Here is a 16,832-nt window from a genome sequence, read left to right on the forward strand (position 1 = left end):
AAATAACTGGGTTATTATGGCTTTGCGATACTGGAAAAATTCCTACTATACTAAAACAATTTTTAATTGAAGGTGATTACTTGGCAACATTGCATTTAACGAAGCCCTTAACGATAACTTTTCAACGAATTCAACGAATAAAAAAATTTTTAAATATTTATTTAAACACATAAGTAATTACGTAAAAATTAAATCTAAGACCGATATAATTATTAAATTATCCTGTGTTTTTTAGGAGGTATCTTATAGTTGTCTAACAAAATAAAGTAAAATTTTATTGTTATTATAGAGTACCTAATGCAGTACTTCAAAAAACAAAAATCTTTACAAAATACTTATTTTTTTATTAGACGAAACAATTTGAAACTTTAACATACGATCTCGTCGTTGCACTTCATTCTCTATTTATAGAATTGCTGTCTGCTATAAACGTAATTACGTAAAAATTAAATCTAAGACCAATATAATTACTAAATTATCATGAGTCTTTTGACAGGTATCCTATAGTTGTCTAACAAATTAAAGTAAAATTTGATTCTTATTAGAGAGTAACTAATACAGAAATTTAAAAAACAAAAAAAATTTGGAAAATACTTATTTTTTCATTCTTGACTAAACAATCTGAAATTTTAACATACGATCTCGTCATTACACATCATTCGCTATCTATAGAATTGCTGTGTGCTGTAAACGTTGTATTTGTTTTTCTTAATCTAAAGTTTCCTTATGTTTATTTGTTTGTATAAATATAAAAATATAGTATGAAGTTCATATAAATTAAAATGAAGTAAGCTAAACTATTATTATGTGAATACGTGTATGTAGTAGTGCATTTGTTTATTTCAGTAAATTCTCGAAATATGAAATGAAGATGGCACTAACTACTAAAGAGTTAATAGCTTTGTTAGAAGAAGACTCAGATTGTGAAATGCTGACTCACTTAATGTGGTTTATTTGCCGTCGAGATTAGATTAGAAAGTTTCTGATGTAGATTACAGTGATGATAAAATTATTTGTAAAGAATCAATAAAATCGGATATTGCAGGTACATTATGAAATACAAGTGATTGGGAATTCTGACGATTCTGATTATGATATTCCTCTGAACCACAGATAAAACGTGCAAAGAAAAAACCAGGCAAAAATAGTAAATCCAAATTTGCCTTAAGTTGTAACAACAGATATTCCTTTGTGCTCAGTAGTAATTCAACATCAGTCTAATTGATATTTAGACAATATAAAAGCCAACCATGGAGGCAAGGCATATATTGAAGTTTTTTCACTCTTTTTTGATAAAAAAGTAATTGAGAGCATTTTATATTTTACAAATATTTATACATCGCAGAATAACCGCCACGATTTTGAAATGAATAACATAGATTAAAAAAAAATATTAGCACATGTATATTATCTCGTTCACACTCTGCTTCAAGTTAATATGCATTGGTCAAAGGATGAGGATAAAGAAGTGCACATTATAAAGGAAAGCATGAGCTGACATAGATTTATATTTGTAATTTATAATAGTGAAGAACCCGCTACATCAGTGTAAAACTTAGTATATGGACGTCAATCTAAATTTGCTTTACCAAAAGAAACCAGATTCGACAATATTGGCCACATTACAAAAAGAGACGATAGTGCAAGAATGTAGGATATGCAAAAGTATTACTATTTATTTATGTAAAAGGTGTAGACTGCAACTACACCCCGAATGTTTCGAACATTTTCACCTTAAAATTTAATTTACATTTAAGAAACAATATGCTCCTTTACTAAAAATTGTACTTCCTTAAAAATTCCAAAAAAAATCTTTTTGGTTGTAAATTAGTCTTAACTCATGCGTTTTTATTCCAATCTAATAAATTAATTGTCAAATTTCTCTTTGTATATTCAGCGGCCGTTAATGGGTTGATATGATATAAAAAATAAACTTGCCTCAAATTTACTTTACTTACCTTAAAACTATTTTAAAGTTAATAATAAAGTTTATTTAATAAATATATTCCCAAGAAATAGAGCACACTACACCTATGCACATATATAATGTATAACGAATAAACTAAAATATAAAATTTCTCTCATTCCCATTCTTTCTAAAAACGTAAATATATATATATAGACCAGCAAAATATTGATAAGTTTACCGATGTTTCAAACTATTCAATGAACTTATCTCACTATACACTTGTGAATTGCACCAATTTATATTGTTACGGGGGCAAATTTTTATGAGACTATCTTACTTTTTTACATATTTACATGGGCGAAGGATACACAATAAAAGTGACCCCGGTAAGAATTTACTGCTGACATTTTACATGGTTGCCGCTACCGTTTAGTTCAATTTGTGGATTAGTCACCTTTAATTGAACATTGTCCGACTATATGTACCATGGCTTCCATAGAACTCTACACTCTGATACATCATAAAAATATGAAATCACTGCAAGCACTGACGACGAAGAAGTGCAATAATTTTTGTCATTTAACTTTTATGTAAACAAATACAGTTTCACAGAAAAAAGGTTTGTATTATTTATATTCCTGATTTTTTTTTCCAGCGAATATTATGCTAAATCATTCAAAAACCAGATAAAGAAACAAAATTGACATATTTAAAAGCACAAATGGAGCAATACGGTAAACATAATGGATAAATATAAAAACAATTAAGTAAATTTAACCCTCGATTTTTTGCATTAATCAAAACTTTATCTTGCTGTATTCGAAAACTTAAAAAATGAGTATGCAGTTTTCGCTGGATAAGTGGATTTCTATTTTAAAATTTTAGCAATGACGTCATTATGCTAACATAAATGACGTAAAAAATAAAAAGGTATTCTTACGAATAGCCTGCTTAAAAATAAAAATCGACCGATTTCAGAATTTTTCCTTAAAGTCGCCGGCTTACGAAATAACGGTTTTATTTGTTTCATTTGCACCATACAACAAACTTCTGATATATAAATGTATTTTAAAACCGGTATGGCAATATGCAGCACAAATCTGGCGTACAGCAAGTAATACCAACATTCAAAAACTTCAACGTTTCCAATCGAAAGTACTGCGCCAGATCTGTAATGCCCCTTGGTATATCACGAACCACAGATTATATCACGATTTACAGCTACCAACAGTTTGCGAAGCAATATCTGCTGTTAACTCTGTATACAAGACCAGACTATCCTGCCATCCAAATCCGCTGGCCATGGATCTGCTCAGCATTTCACACGTAAGAAGATTAAAACGACCAGACCCTTTGGACCTCTAGTAAATCAGGAAAAATAGAGCATAGTGTCATGGTGCGGTGAAATAACAAGTTTCTATTCTGGTGTTTTCTAAATCTTTCCTTAATTTGTGTTTTTAGCCTTGTAATTCTCATATGTGTGTCAGTGATGTTTACCTGTATTAAACTCTGTTTGTTAAGTGAAAGTTTAAATTAATTGATATATCATAGATTATGTTTATATTATATTTTACCTAGGTGCTCGCCACTGGGCAGCTTCCCACTATGTTATTGTACATAAATTATACATATTGCTTATTGTTTATAATGAGACAGATTGCAATAAACATTGGATGTTAAATAAAAAAAAAATTTGCACCATACTGTATATGATTCATTATATTTCGTAATAAATTGGTTCAATTAATTAATTCTATTCAATTCTAACTATTTTAAATACCTAAACAAAAAATCTAAATGACAATTTCTAAAATTGTCTCTAACTACTTGCTATTATAAAATACCGCTCTTCGAGGAGCGTTACTAATTTTCTAAGTGCTTGTATAACCTATCCTGAATTCATAATACGAACATTTGTAAATTTTATAGCTATAATTATTACTGCAGAATCAAATAATCGTTTAATATATATGAGAACTTCTTATCGTTATATCCACCTGCAGCGAAAATATTTTAGTTTTTGTAGCAGGTCCGTTGTTTCTCTAACAACTGGTTCGTGTTGTACTAAACGTGTTATGAAAAGTAATCTTGTAAACTGTAAACATTTATTATCGCACAATATTGAAATTTACAAATTTGGAGTATATTTAAAACTTAGTAGTTGGGATTTATTATGTTTCATTAACTTTTATAACCAACTAATTTTATTCTGTTTTTACGTAATATTTAATTTGGTCAAAATTTTAGCATGGAGAACTAAAATTTTAAGACAATAAACCAATTCATATACCTAAGTGCCTCCATGACCAATGAAAACTGAATCACATATCGCTTAAACTATAATATAGGGTGAGTCATGAGAAACTATACATAAACCTACCTAATTTGGGGTCCCAATGGAAATATCAAATGAACATCAAAAAGTGTCTATTCCCATTGCTTAATAGTATACGAAACAAGTTGTGAATTTTAACTTAAATTTTTATTCGGTATAACTTTTAAACGGCAAGTTTGATGTGTCTCACATTTTGGTCAAACGTAAAACTACTACTGTTATTTTGTGTTAAGTTGTAAATCTACCTTAATATTTGCAAACCTACCTTAAAATTAGTGACATGTCAAATAGAAGGAAAAGCCCGGGAGTGGAAGACAAGGACAGACATTGGCAGTCGACAGACTGGCCTTATGGCTCTTTAGAGATAATTATATATTAGTGAATGAACACAATGTTCAGATTACCAAACCGTAGATTGTACACGTGGACATCACCAAGGGATAATGCAGACAACATCGTCAGGAATCAAATCAATTATATACTAATTAGAAGCCGGTTTAAAAACTCCATCACGTCTACAAAAACCTATCCAGGCACTGATATAGAATCGGATCACAATCCGTTGATGGCTGTAGTAAATGTAGGATTCAAGAAACTACAGAAAAGTGCAGTTAAACAAAAGACAGATGTTAAGCAACTGAAAAACGCAACTATACTGGAAAGGAGAAGAGAACAGGTAAACAACAGTCTTAGAAACACCGCTGCAAAAAATAGGAACACAGACAATGTAGAGAATAAATGGATGGAGATAGAAAAGGCCCTTATGACAGCTGGTGAAGGCTCCTTAGCTCCAAGCAAAATTAAGAAAAAGGAATGGATGACAAACGAAATTTTGCATCTCATGGAGGAAAGGCGAAGAAATAAAACCAACAAGACAAAATACAAAGAAGTGAACCGTGAAATTAAGAGAAAAATTAGAGTAGCCAAAGAGAACTGGGTTTTGGACAACTGCAAGGAATTAGAAGAATATGATAGAAAGTACGATAGCTTTAACATGCATAAAAAGATCAAGGAAATAACAGGTAAAAAAGTGTAACAAGCATCCATAGTAAAGGACAAAAAAGGTAAAATAATTACAGATTTAAATGAAAAATTGGCAAGATGGACAGAATACATTAAAGAACTTTTTGCAGACGAAAGACCAGAAATAGCAGTGGCAGAACCTACAGATGACACAACAGGGCCTGAAATCCTAAAAAGCGAGGTAGAATATGCTATAAGGAACACAAAAGGGGGTAAAGCTGCAGGACCAGATGAAATTCCTGTAGAATTGTTGAAACTAATAGACGACGACGCACTTGAAATAATTGTGAACCTCTTTAACACATCATATCCAGGTTGTACTGGGGACAAACAGCAAAAATCAAAGTTGATAATGAGTTAACCGAAGAAATTGAGATTCGTCGAGGTGTGCGTCAGGTTTGTGTGCTTTCTTCACTATTATTCAATATATATAGCGAAACAATATGTCAGGAAGCGCTCCTAGAGCAAAACATTGGTATGAACATTAACGGAGAATTAATTAACAATATACGATACGCTGATGACACGCTTATAGTATCAGATAACCTAGCAAATTTACAATTTTTGATGGAAAACATAAACACCCATACCAAAAAGTATGGTCTAAAACTGAACATCAAAAAGACTAAATTCATGATTGTACCAAAGAAGCTATACACCAATGTGAGTTTAATCATAAATAATCAGCCAGTTGAAAGAGTTACGTCCTACAAATATTAAGGGGTTTGCTTCACTGATACTACTGACCAGACAAGAAAAATCAAGACGCGAATAGAGATAGCGAGACAATCGTTTGTCAAAATGAAAAAGTTCCTATGCAGCCGGGACATAAATATAAACTTAAGAACGAGAATGTTAAGGTGCTATGTTTTCTCCGTTCTGTTGTACGGCATGGAAGCCTGGACACTGAAAAAGATAAACATCAAAAACATTGAGGCATTTGAGATGTGATGTTACAGGAGAATGTGGAAAATACCATGGACAGAAAAAGTAACAAATCAAGATGTTCTGCTGAAGATGGGGAAGGAATGCGAAGTCATAAAAACCATACAAACGACAAAACTGGAATATCTGGGACACATAATGAGAGGAGAAAAGTACTCTCTGCTTAGACTCATAATCCAAGGAAAAATCTCGGGAAAGAGAAATGTGGGACGTAAGAGGATTTCCTGGTTGCGAAATTTAAGGGAGTGGTATGAGTGCAGTTCAATACAGTTGTTCAGAGCTACAGCCAACAAAGTAAAGATTGCTGTGATGGTAGCCAACCTCCTATAGGAAACGGTACTGCAAGAAGAAGATATATTAGTATTAGTTTGTCTCGTAATAAATAAAATATGCAGAAATGAGTAGTCTATTATAACAAAAAGCCCACAAAGTAGAACAAACATGGTGTCAGAAGTAAAAAAAGTAAGTCAAATATCGAAGAGTCATTATAATAGTTACAAAAGCAGAAACATAACCTAAGAACACGTGTTGAGGTGTTAAAAGCAAGAAGAGATTTATTATTAAAAACAGTCAAGATATAAAATGGACATGGAAAAACAAGATGTCAAGCAGAACTAACCATTCGTTGTAAAAATAAAAAGTAACCTAGTCGGCAATGAAATTCAACCTTTATCAATGGAGGGAAATTTGGCTTACAACTAGGAAGAATTATGCAAGAATTTCAAAATATTTTTGAGGGCGACAGGTTTAGAGGAGGAAAATGATGCGTGAAAGGTAGCTCTACTATTACACTATATTGGTCTAGATGCAAGAAATATTTAAAGAGGTAATAGACAGATTTAAAAAATATTGTAACCCGAAGAAAAATTTAGACCTACAAGCTGCCTTCAATATTTATTATAAAAGTATATGACATCGCAAAATAAAACTGATTTTTAAAAGTTAAAGAAAAAAGCAAAAAAGTGAAAATTCTTATGTAGCAAATAATAGTCGTAGTATATATTTCATACTTTAAAGATCCTGAACCCTGGGTCCTAAAAATTAATTAAAAACCTGATTTCTAAAGCATCCCTTGTGAACAGCAAAATATCATTTACTGGATTTATTCAATTTCATATGGATGTAATAGCGTATTCCTTCAATCTGAACTAATTCCCAAGTTCTATATCTTTTAAAATGCAAAAAAAATAGTTATAGTGTCGAATTATACAGGGCAATCTGAATTATTTGTTACATGTGCCAACTTAACCTAGAAAAAATCGTTAATAGTAGATTATGGTGTACCTATTACTGAGCAAAACGGATTTAGACATAATCGATCGACGACTGATAACATTAGGCGACATTTTTTATCTAAAAAAATGTCTTAACACTACCTGGAAACACAGTATTTTTAAAAGGTTGTATGAGTGGAATATCCGGGGAAACTGTTTATCGTCCATTAACATTTTTTTCACCAATAAGACCCTTGGGGTAAGAGTTTAAAATTCTTCATCGAAATTTTAGTACTTAACAAATGGACTACCACAAGGGTCTGTCACAAGCATAAAACTCTTCCAAGTAGCTATTATTGATATTTTTAAAAACAGAAAAACCTTTAAAAGCATGGATTTATGCTAACGATTTAGAGGTCTTTACAAAGAAAAAGAATATAGATAGTATGACAAAATATTTGCAAATGTTTTATGTATTTTTAAAACCCAATTAAGCAATTTTCTTATTTATTTAATATTTATACTTTAAACAAATTATATAGGTACGTTATATTAATATAATTATTTTAAAACTAACTAAAAATTTATTTATTATTTGTATTTTAAACTAATAATAATATATTAAAAAAATTAAACAAATTGAAATGTAAGCTATTAGCGCCACCTGGTAACGTGTAAGTATACATTACTTACTTCTGATACACCCCTCACAGTTAAGTTAAATATTAAATTATTAATAAAATATAAATAAATATCATTTAATAGTAAATTTAATTATTATATAAAATAAATACGATGATTAAAAATAAAATTTGCGTAGAGTTTAAAAGGAATTTCTTAACAACTGACGTTAAAAATGAATGATGACGAAATGAATTGATAGAGAGTAGGTAATCGATGTGAAGACCGTTTTTTAGTTGACCGATTTCAATTTTTTAAAGCGCATTTGAAAACATTTCATCTGATAATTAAAAAAATGCCAAAAATATTAAACAGATCTTATTGAAAATTAGCGCATGTTTTAGTCGTGTTATAAAGTTTATCTAGGCGAAATATGGAGAGGGTTGGTAAAGAAACAGAACTAATCACCACTATACAAACCAGAAAACTGGAACACCTAGGCCACGAGATGAGGGGACCAAAATATAAAATTTTGAGACTTATCATACAGGGAAAGATTCAAGGAAGAAGATGAACTCATGGTTAAAGAATTTACGTGATATGTTTAGAGCAGCAAGCTCAAAAATAAAAATAGCCATTATGATTGCCAACCTCCGTAGGGAGACGGCACTCTTAGAAGAAGAAGGCGAAATATGAAAGATATAAGTTATGTATATGAGGATCAAAAAATTTAAAGAAAAAACCATTTGTTCGCACATTTTTTTTTACCAATTAGTGCTTTTTTTAAACAATAAACATTTACTTTTTAATTTATAGTCAGTGAAATATTATGGTAAATTAGAAAATTAAACTTTAACCTTTTTCCTTAAATTTTTTGCACGGGCGATATCTCTCTAAAAGCAATAATTTTTTTTTCGATTTTTTTTTTCAGATGTTGATGAATAAAAAATAAGCACATAATTTGCGACGGGCGTATATTCTGATTATTGATACAAGGTACATTCTGAAGTGATTCCATCAAAAAAATAAACTCCTATAAAAAATGTTTAATTTATAACAGAGTTCGCCAGGACTATAAACGTATCGACAAATTAAATAGCCGTCAAAAATTTCCGCTCTCTACAGCTCTAGCTATTTTTGATAAAATCCAGCTTTGTACTAAATAAATATTATTGGATGTATTATAAAAAGAAAATACATAGATATTTAGTAAAAGTCGTTAAAAAACAATACATCATCTTCAATGAGTAAAAAGATAGTAATTAACAAATGTGGTGTTATGGTATTGTTTAGTAAAAAACTTTGTTTTACTAGATTGTGTTTTTAAATAAAAAAAGGTTTTTATTTTACAATAAAACGCAATTACATATTGGTATCGGATTACAGAGACCAGATTTAGCTTTAATTATAAGTTATCAGAATATGATATATGGTGTGTCCATCGGACACATTTATAGATATGTTACTATATATTTCAAAAATCACAGTATATGATTACCTCAAAAATTAAGACTTTGTCGTCTTTAAAGTAAGCTTATTGGAGACAACAACTAAATATTTTGAACTAATTAAAATTAAATATAAAAAAATAAAATTATTTTTACTGACATAACCGGACACTCGGACAGTGTGTGTCCGTCGGACACAATTTGCTTTTCGTTGCGGTTATGCCACTGCTCATCAATATTTATTGACTGTCAATCACGTGAAGTACTAAACAAGCTTTGACTAGTCTAACTGGTAATTTGGTTGCATTTTTGCTAGCCTAGAGTGCAGTGTACTTTGATATTTTTCATATTTTCGTAAAGCTGTAGTTTCGGGTAAGTTTTTCAATTTATTTTACTGGTGTTTATCCGTACATAGAAATATCTTATAAAGTGGTAAATATGAGCAAAAAAAAAATTAAACGTAACGGAGCTTGAAGATACATATAATAATTGAGTACTTGTCAGATTTTGATGATGACGAATACCTACTGCGCAGAGGATTTCCACGGCGAACCTGAATCAGATGACGATCATTTGTCGGAAGCTGGTGGACAGGAGGATGAACAAATTTCAGAGGAAAATCCACGTAAGTATAAAATAAAACGTAGATTGAGAGTAGTATACTTTATGATAAAATTGTAGCTCTTGAAGAACACATCAGAAACAGTCAACCAGAAATGTATGTTGCTAAAGATAAAATTAAGTTGTCATCACAACCTTTTCCGACTGGACGAACACAAGTTCGAAATTTAATAACAGGACTACTACACAGAATTTAACTTTCACCTGAAAACACATATTATCGAAGAATCAATAGATACATTTCGCTTATATTTAACTGAAAATATTGTAGATGACATTGTCCGTTATATCATTCTAGAGGCTCATCGTGTATAACAAAATAAACCATGTAAGTCCTGTAATGGAATTAAAATGTATGCTTTCTTTGGTCTCTTGTTTACCGCCGGACATCTAAAATCAAACCATGCAAGTTGTGAAGCTTTGTGAAATTCAGTTTATGAACCGTAGATTTTTCGAGCCACTATGAGTATAAATCGGTTTAAAGAGCTTTTGTGTTTTATTTGTTTCGACAACAAAACAACCAGATCCGAGAGACATAAGAAAGATAAACTCGTTGCTATACGTGATATATGGGATCAGGTACTAAGAAGTTGAAAAAGCATTATTTGCCAGGACAAAATATAACCATCGACGAGCACTTGATTATTTATCGTGAAAAATTTACATTCAAACAATATATTCCCTTAAAACCCGACAACTATTGAATAAAAATATGGTAGGCATGTGACTCAGATACTTTTTATCCTCTAAATGCGATACCATATCTCGACCAAGTAGCTACTGATTTGAGACGTAAAGTGCTAAAATCACTAAGCGAACCTTATTACCGAACCAAGAAAAACGTAACATTTAATAACTATTTTACGGACTTAGATATGGCTTATAATATGCTATCTAATGGTTCAACAACTGTTGGTACAGTTAGAAAAAATAAGAAGTTTATTTCTCCTAAGTTTCAACCATATAAGAACAAGGAGCCATTGTGTAAAGTGTAAAGTTGACTCGCTCGACCAAATGGTGCATCAATATATTATTATGTGCAAACGTAGAACAAACCGTTGAACTTTCGCATATTTTATGAATATGATAGATGTATGCTCTTTAGCCTCTTATGTCATTTGGATTAACCTGCATCCAAACTGGAATATAAAAGACACGAAAAAAGACGTCCATTCCTAATTGAGATAGTAGAACAACTTATAAAGCCCCATATTGTCCGCAGATCGAACGTAGGACCGTCTAAATCAACCAGATCCCTTATGGCGAACTTTGCGGGAGAAAAAACTGCCACAAGTGCCACACCTCAGTCAACACAGAAAAAAAGATGTTACTTATGTCCATAAAAATAATCGAGAACACAAAAACAAACTTCTAATAGTGGCAGCAAGAACGTTTGCAACGAGCACAGCAGTGTAAAACGTGAGTGTATTAGTTGCTTAAGAAAATAATAAAATGTCATATCATTGTAGAAACTTTAGAATTATAGGTTAAGAGTTGCATTGTTTTTTATACTCTTACTCACTAATTATTACTTTATTAGCTAAAAATAAAAATTTAAAAGAATTGATACATATTTTATTAATTATAATATTATATAATACCATAAAATTGTTACCGTGTGTCCGAATGACACACTCTGTCCTACTACGTCAGAAAAAAGTTTCCGGATGAGTTTTAAACAACTGACAACTTAAAAGTTTCATTATAAAAGCTAACAGATATAATATTAATTATAAAATAAGTCGAATTATTTTAAACACTATAAAGAAAGAAGTTTCTATCATTTCCAAAAAAATTAGTAGCTAAAGAGAAAAAGGCAGCGATAATGGACAAAATAAATAACGCTTTATTTCGATATCCATTTAATTCCTTCGTTCATTCTAGTTAAATTCATCTTACCTGTGAGTTATGCGCCCAGTAGATGGTAGGTGGAGGTTCAGGGCTATGTTTCACGATACAAGTCAGGTTCATAGTGCTGCCCTTGTTGATATACATTTCCGGGCCACCGAGGAGGGTCGTTATCGGCTCTGAAACAAGGTATTACATCTGGTTAGGTCACGGGATATATCGCAAAGTGCCTATAAAAGGGAATTCAATCGAAAATTCATCAGCGATAAGTAGTAGGTGAATTGACTTTAGAAACTCAGAACGAATATCTTTATAAAGGACAGCTGGATACACTGGACTAAAGTTATATATTGGAACGTCTTGTTATATTTCGCCAATTTAATTTAAAATCTGGCATCTTATAAGCATTCAAAACTATTAAGGATATGAACTGTTTAAATCAAGTCTGATTTAAACTAAAATCAATAGAACTACAATAGAAATACTTTTAAAATCAAAATATTATTAAAATACAATTGATTTATATAATGAAAATTATGGAAGTCTTCTACTCATAATCCGTTATAGGTTTTAATAAAGTTGGTAAAACAAAATTGACTCGCGGTTTTGCTATTTACAAACTTTTAGAGCATCTTCAGGCCCTTAAGAAACTAAGGCTCAAATACATGGGGTACATATGTGTATATGACAAAACAGACAGTTATTTGAGTAGTACAAAGGACTTAATCAGTAATTAGCATCGAGTTAGAATCTATGGAGAAGCTATGAGCATATTAACGTGTGTATTACAAAAGGCGTCAGTAGGTGTGGCTAACGATCATACCAATATGGCAGTGGGATCAGCGCCTGACTCAATAATATTAAAACTACTATACAAATATGACTAGTTATTCAAAAGATTTATTCATAATCTAAAAAAGTGCAATATATTTTAAATAAACTGATTTATTTATCCCGCGGTAAACACTAAAAACACGACATATTATACATAAAGATAAACTAATACAATCAAATAACAATAACAATAATAAGTTGTATCTGAAAGAGATAATAATACACATAATATTTTAAAGGGTAAAATGAATATACGGTATGAAATAAAAGAAATACGTTTGTTTTACAACTTACGTATTTGATAACTACAAATTAACTGGCACTTAAAAATTTAGTTCAATTAACAAAGTTAGAAAAGTTATTATTAAAAAACAATATTGAATATCTGCCGAATATCACAATGGAAATACTGTGTAGAAATAAAAATAATTATATTGCAGTAGTTAATAAGAAATTTTAAGATATTTAGGATGAATATATTTGAGTATTCTCAAGAATAGCATGATCTACCTTACTTATAAGATTTTTTATGACTACTATTAATTTATTTTCTTAAGTACGGGTCATTACTTTGTTTACATATTTGTATAGTGACCTGTGGAACGTTATACCTGAAGATTTTTTATTAACATTGTTTCTGCTACTGCAACTACTTTGAGAACAAGAAACCATTATTATGTACTATCGCAATATAATATTACAGTTTTTTTAAAGTATTAAAAACTAAAAATATTCAAATAACAACAAACGTAAGCAATCGTACACGATCTGTCAAAACGATCATAATAATATGTCCGAAGTGAGGTCGTTGTTAGTCACGTGATGCCCTCTCCATAGATTTTAACTCAATAGTAATTAGTCAATCATGACCAGTATTTTTTTTTTAATGACTTTGAATTATTGATCCATTCAGTCACGATATATAATAAATACTGTTTGCTACAATATTAAATATATGGATACTATACAGGGATGAGTGCCTTAAGAACCAGCAAAATAACGCAAAAGATAGAAAACATAATACGTTGTGAAATAAAAAGAGATGAAAGTAGTAGAGGTGAGAAATTATAGATATAAACCTATAATTTACTTTACATTACATTGGAATTATCGAAAATTTCCCACCTTTAGACGTTAGCTTAGGAGCTGGTTGACTTCAGTCATAGTAATACGTATCACGTAATGTAAGTAAAAACAGTTTAAGTAGGAGTATTTTTTTATCCAAAATTAAAGTACCTATTCATCAATAATAAACTATGATTTGAGACGTCGCATACACTCTTCTCAATACAGAATTATCATAGCTTGTTATTCTGTATTCGTCAACACAAAATTAATTATCAAATTACTACTAATTAAACTGTTTATTTACAAAAGGTAAAAGAAATAATAAATTAGACTTACTCACAAACAATTTGTCTAATTGTAAGTCTAATTTATTATTTCTTTTACCTTTTGAAATGGACTCACACAAGCAACACATTCATGATTTGTTTATTTACATTTGCTTTATTGCCTTCAATTAGTTTTTACTTTATGCGAAATTTAAAAAATGTTAATGTTCGACGTCAAACTTGTAATATTATGACTGAAGTCAACTAGCTCATAAGCTAACGTCTAAAGGTGGGAAACTATCGATAGTCCTAATATAACGTAATGTAAATTAGAGGTTTTTATCGATAGTTTCCCACCTCTACTACTTTGATCTCTTTTATTTCACAACGTATTATGTTTTCTATCTTTTGCGTTATTTTGCCGGTTCTTAAGGCACTCATCACTGTATACATATGCGCACATATACACACTTATGCACGCACATACATAATATATAGGTATTGTTAAAATAAAAATAAAAAAAAATACAAAAAAGAAGTGGAAACATTAAATTGACCACTATTTAAACTCTTCATTCAGGGCCCGATCCAACTTAAATTAATTTACAAATAAGAAATATACAAATACAATACTAAATGCTAATACTAAAAACTAATTCTAAATACTAATACTAAATACTAATACTAAATACTTATAAATAGTAATCTTTTTTTACAGCGCTAAGACATAAACCCGGTTCAACACCTCGGGGGTTTAGGCCTTCTTTGTAAATGGTTTTTTTAACGATTTTTTAATATTTTATTTATATCTATTTATTAAACTTTATTTATATATATATTTTTTCAATTTTTTTCTGTTTTGTTTTGTTGTTTTTTTTTAATTATTTTTTTCTTTTTATATGCATATTTTTTTCTTTTTATTTTTTAACCTGTCATTGTTCGCGTTGTGAGCGCAGCGCTCAGTCGAAATTATTTTTAAGGCTATATAAATATTCAGAAAACAACCGTCATTCAGTCTTATTGTAATCTCTAATTGTAGTATGTAGGAGGCACTTACGTGTAAAAACATTGCCGACAAGCATAAATATCCCACCACTAAATATTTATTTATTGTCTGGTCATAAGCTGAGCTCGCTCAGTACGCGAACAACCGTAGAAAGAATTTGTTTTAACGTTACCGCAAAGATATAATTGTACTACTTGCGATTTTTATTATGGATTCAGCCCGAGAGAGATAACTTTTCGCGTGGTTAGATGAAATTAAAGCAGAGGAGAATAAAAATAAGACTGGTTTACAAGATGAAGAAGACAGTAATATCCACCAGTGTGAAAATTTAGGCCATAATACAGACTCAGAATTGTCAGCAGATTCCAGTGATCCAGTTTATCTTGGAAAATATGTTATAACAAAATGGTCTGTTTATTCACAGCGAAAAACCAGTCGCACACGTAGGCACAACATAGTTACTCGTCTACCAGATGTAAAACAAATAGCAAAAAATATATTAACACCAATTGAATGCTGGAAATTGTTTTTTTCTGACGAAATAATAAACGAAATTGTGCAACATACCAATATGTATTTATTAAAAATGTGCAACCAGTTTTCTCGTGAAAGGGATGCAGTATGTACCAATAGTGATGAAGTTAGAGCACTATTTGGCTTGTTGTATTTAGTTGGTACTTTCAAAGATTCTCATGTAAATCTAGACGATCTTTGGGCTACAGATGGAACAGCTCCTGGATTTTTTCGGACAGTTATGTCAAAGAAGCGATTCTATATCCTTCTTCGTGTACTACGCTTTGACAATATCCAGTCCAGAGCAGAACGACGAAAGCATGACAAACTTGCACCCATTAAAAAAGTTTTCGACGAGTTTTCAGTAAAGTGTATGACTTGCTATACAGTTGGAATGTATTGCTGCATTGACGAGATGCTTGGAGGTTTGCGGGGAAAATGTAGCTTTCGTCAATATATACCCAATAAGCCGACAAAATATGGGATAAAAATGTTCGCTTTTGTTGATTCGCAAATTTTTTATACAGCAAAGTTAGAAATATATGCTAGAAAGCAGCCCGAAGGAGATAGATAATAATCCTAGTAATGTGGTTAAACGTACGGTAGAACCAATTGCCCATACTGGACGCAACATTGCGACAACTGGTTTACGTCCATTCCACTGGCAACTGACTTGCTACATAATTACAGAATAACTCTAGTAGGAACCCTGAGAAAGAATAAACAACAAATTCCTCCTCTTTTTGTAGCTACAAAAGGAAGACCACTAAACAGCAGCATTTTTGTTTATGGTAAAGACTGTCTTTTACTATCATACGTTCCCAAGAAAAACAAAAATGTTCTGATGTTATCTACGTTTCATGATGATGACACAATTGATGAAGAAACGGGTGAAAACTTTAAGCCGCAGGTTATTACCAGAAACTAAAGATAGAGTCAAATGTTTTTACTGTCCTCGAAGTAAAAATAGAAAAACCATATTAAAACATATAATTACAATATATCAAATATGTCGCAATAAATACTATGAGAGTGAATAAAGTGTTTACATCTCTTTTATGTTATACATTTCTTTTATGTTATATGTATTATTTCATTAATAAAAAGTACATACATTCATGTTATTTATCACTAATAAAATTTTTAAAGAACCAGCGACCGACTAAGTTTCGTTAATTATT

General features: G+C 30.7%; 1 protein-coding gene across 2 annotated transcripts in view; it reads right to left on the reverse strand.

The window, feature by feature from the left end:
• LOC140441321 (neurotrimin-like) overlaps positions 1-16,832 on the reverse strand; it is a 1,166,806-nt gene that overhangs the window by 607,179 nt on the left and 542,795 nt on the right. For both annotated transcript variants that reach the window (XR_011950981.1, XM_072531967.1), the window contains exon 3: positions 12,016-12,143. Coding sequence is in view for 1 of the 2 variants with exons in the window: in XM_072531967.1 (XP_072388068.1) it covers positions 12,016-12,143 (128 nt within the window). In the remaining variant the exon portion in view is untranslated. The remainder of the gene's footprint in view (positions 1-12,015; positions 12,144-16,832) is intronic.

The sequence above is a fragment of the Diabrotica undecimpunctata genome, chromosome 5 (assembly GCF_040954645.1).
Source record: "Diabrotica undecimpunctata isolate CICGRU chromosome 5, icDiaUnde3, whole genome shotgun sequence".
Lineage (NCBI taxonomy): Eukaryota > Metazoa > Arthropoda > Insecta > Coleoptera > Chrysomelidae > Diabrotica > Diabrotica undecimpunctata.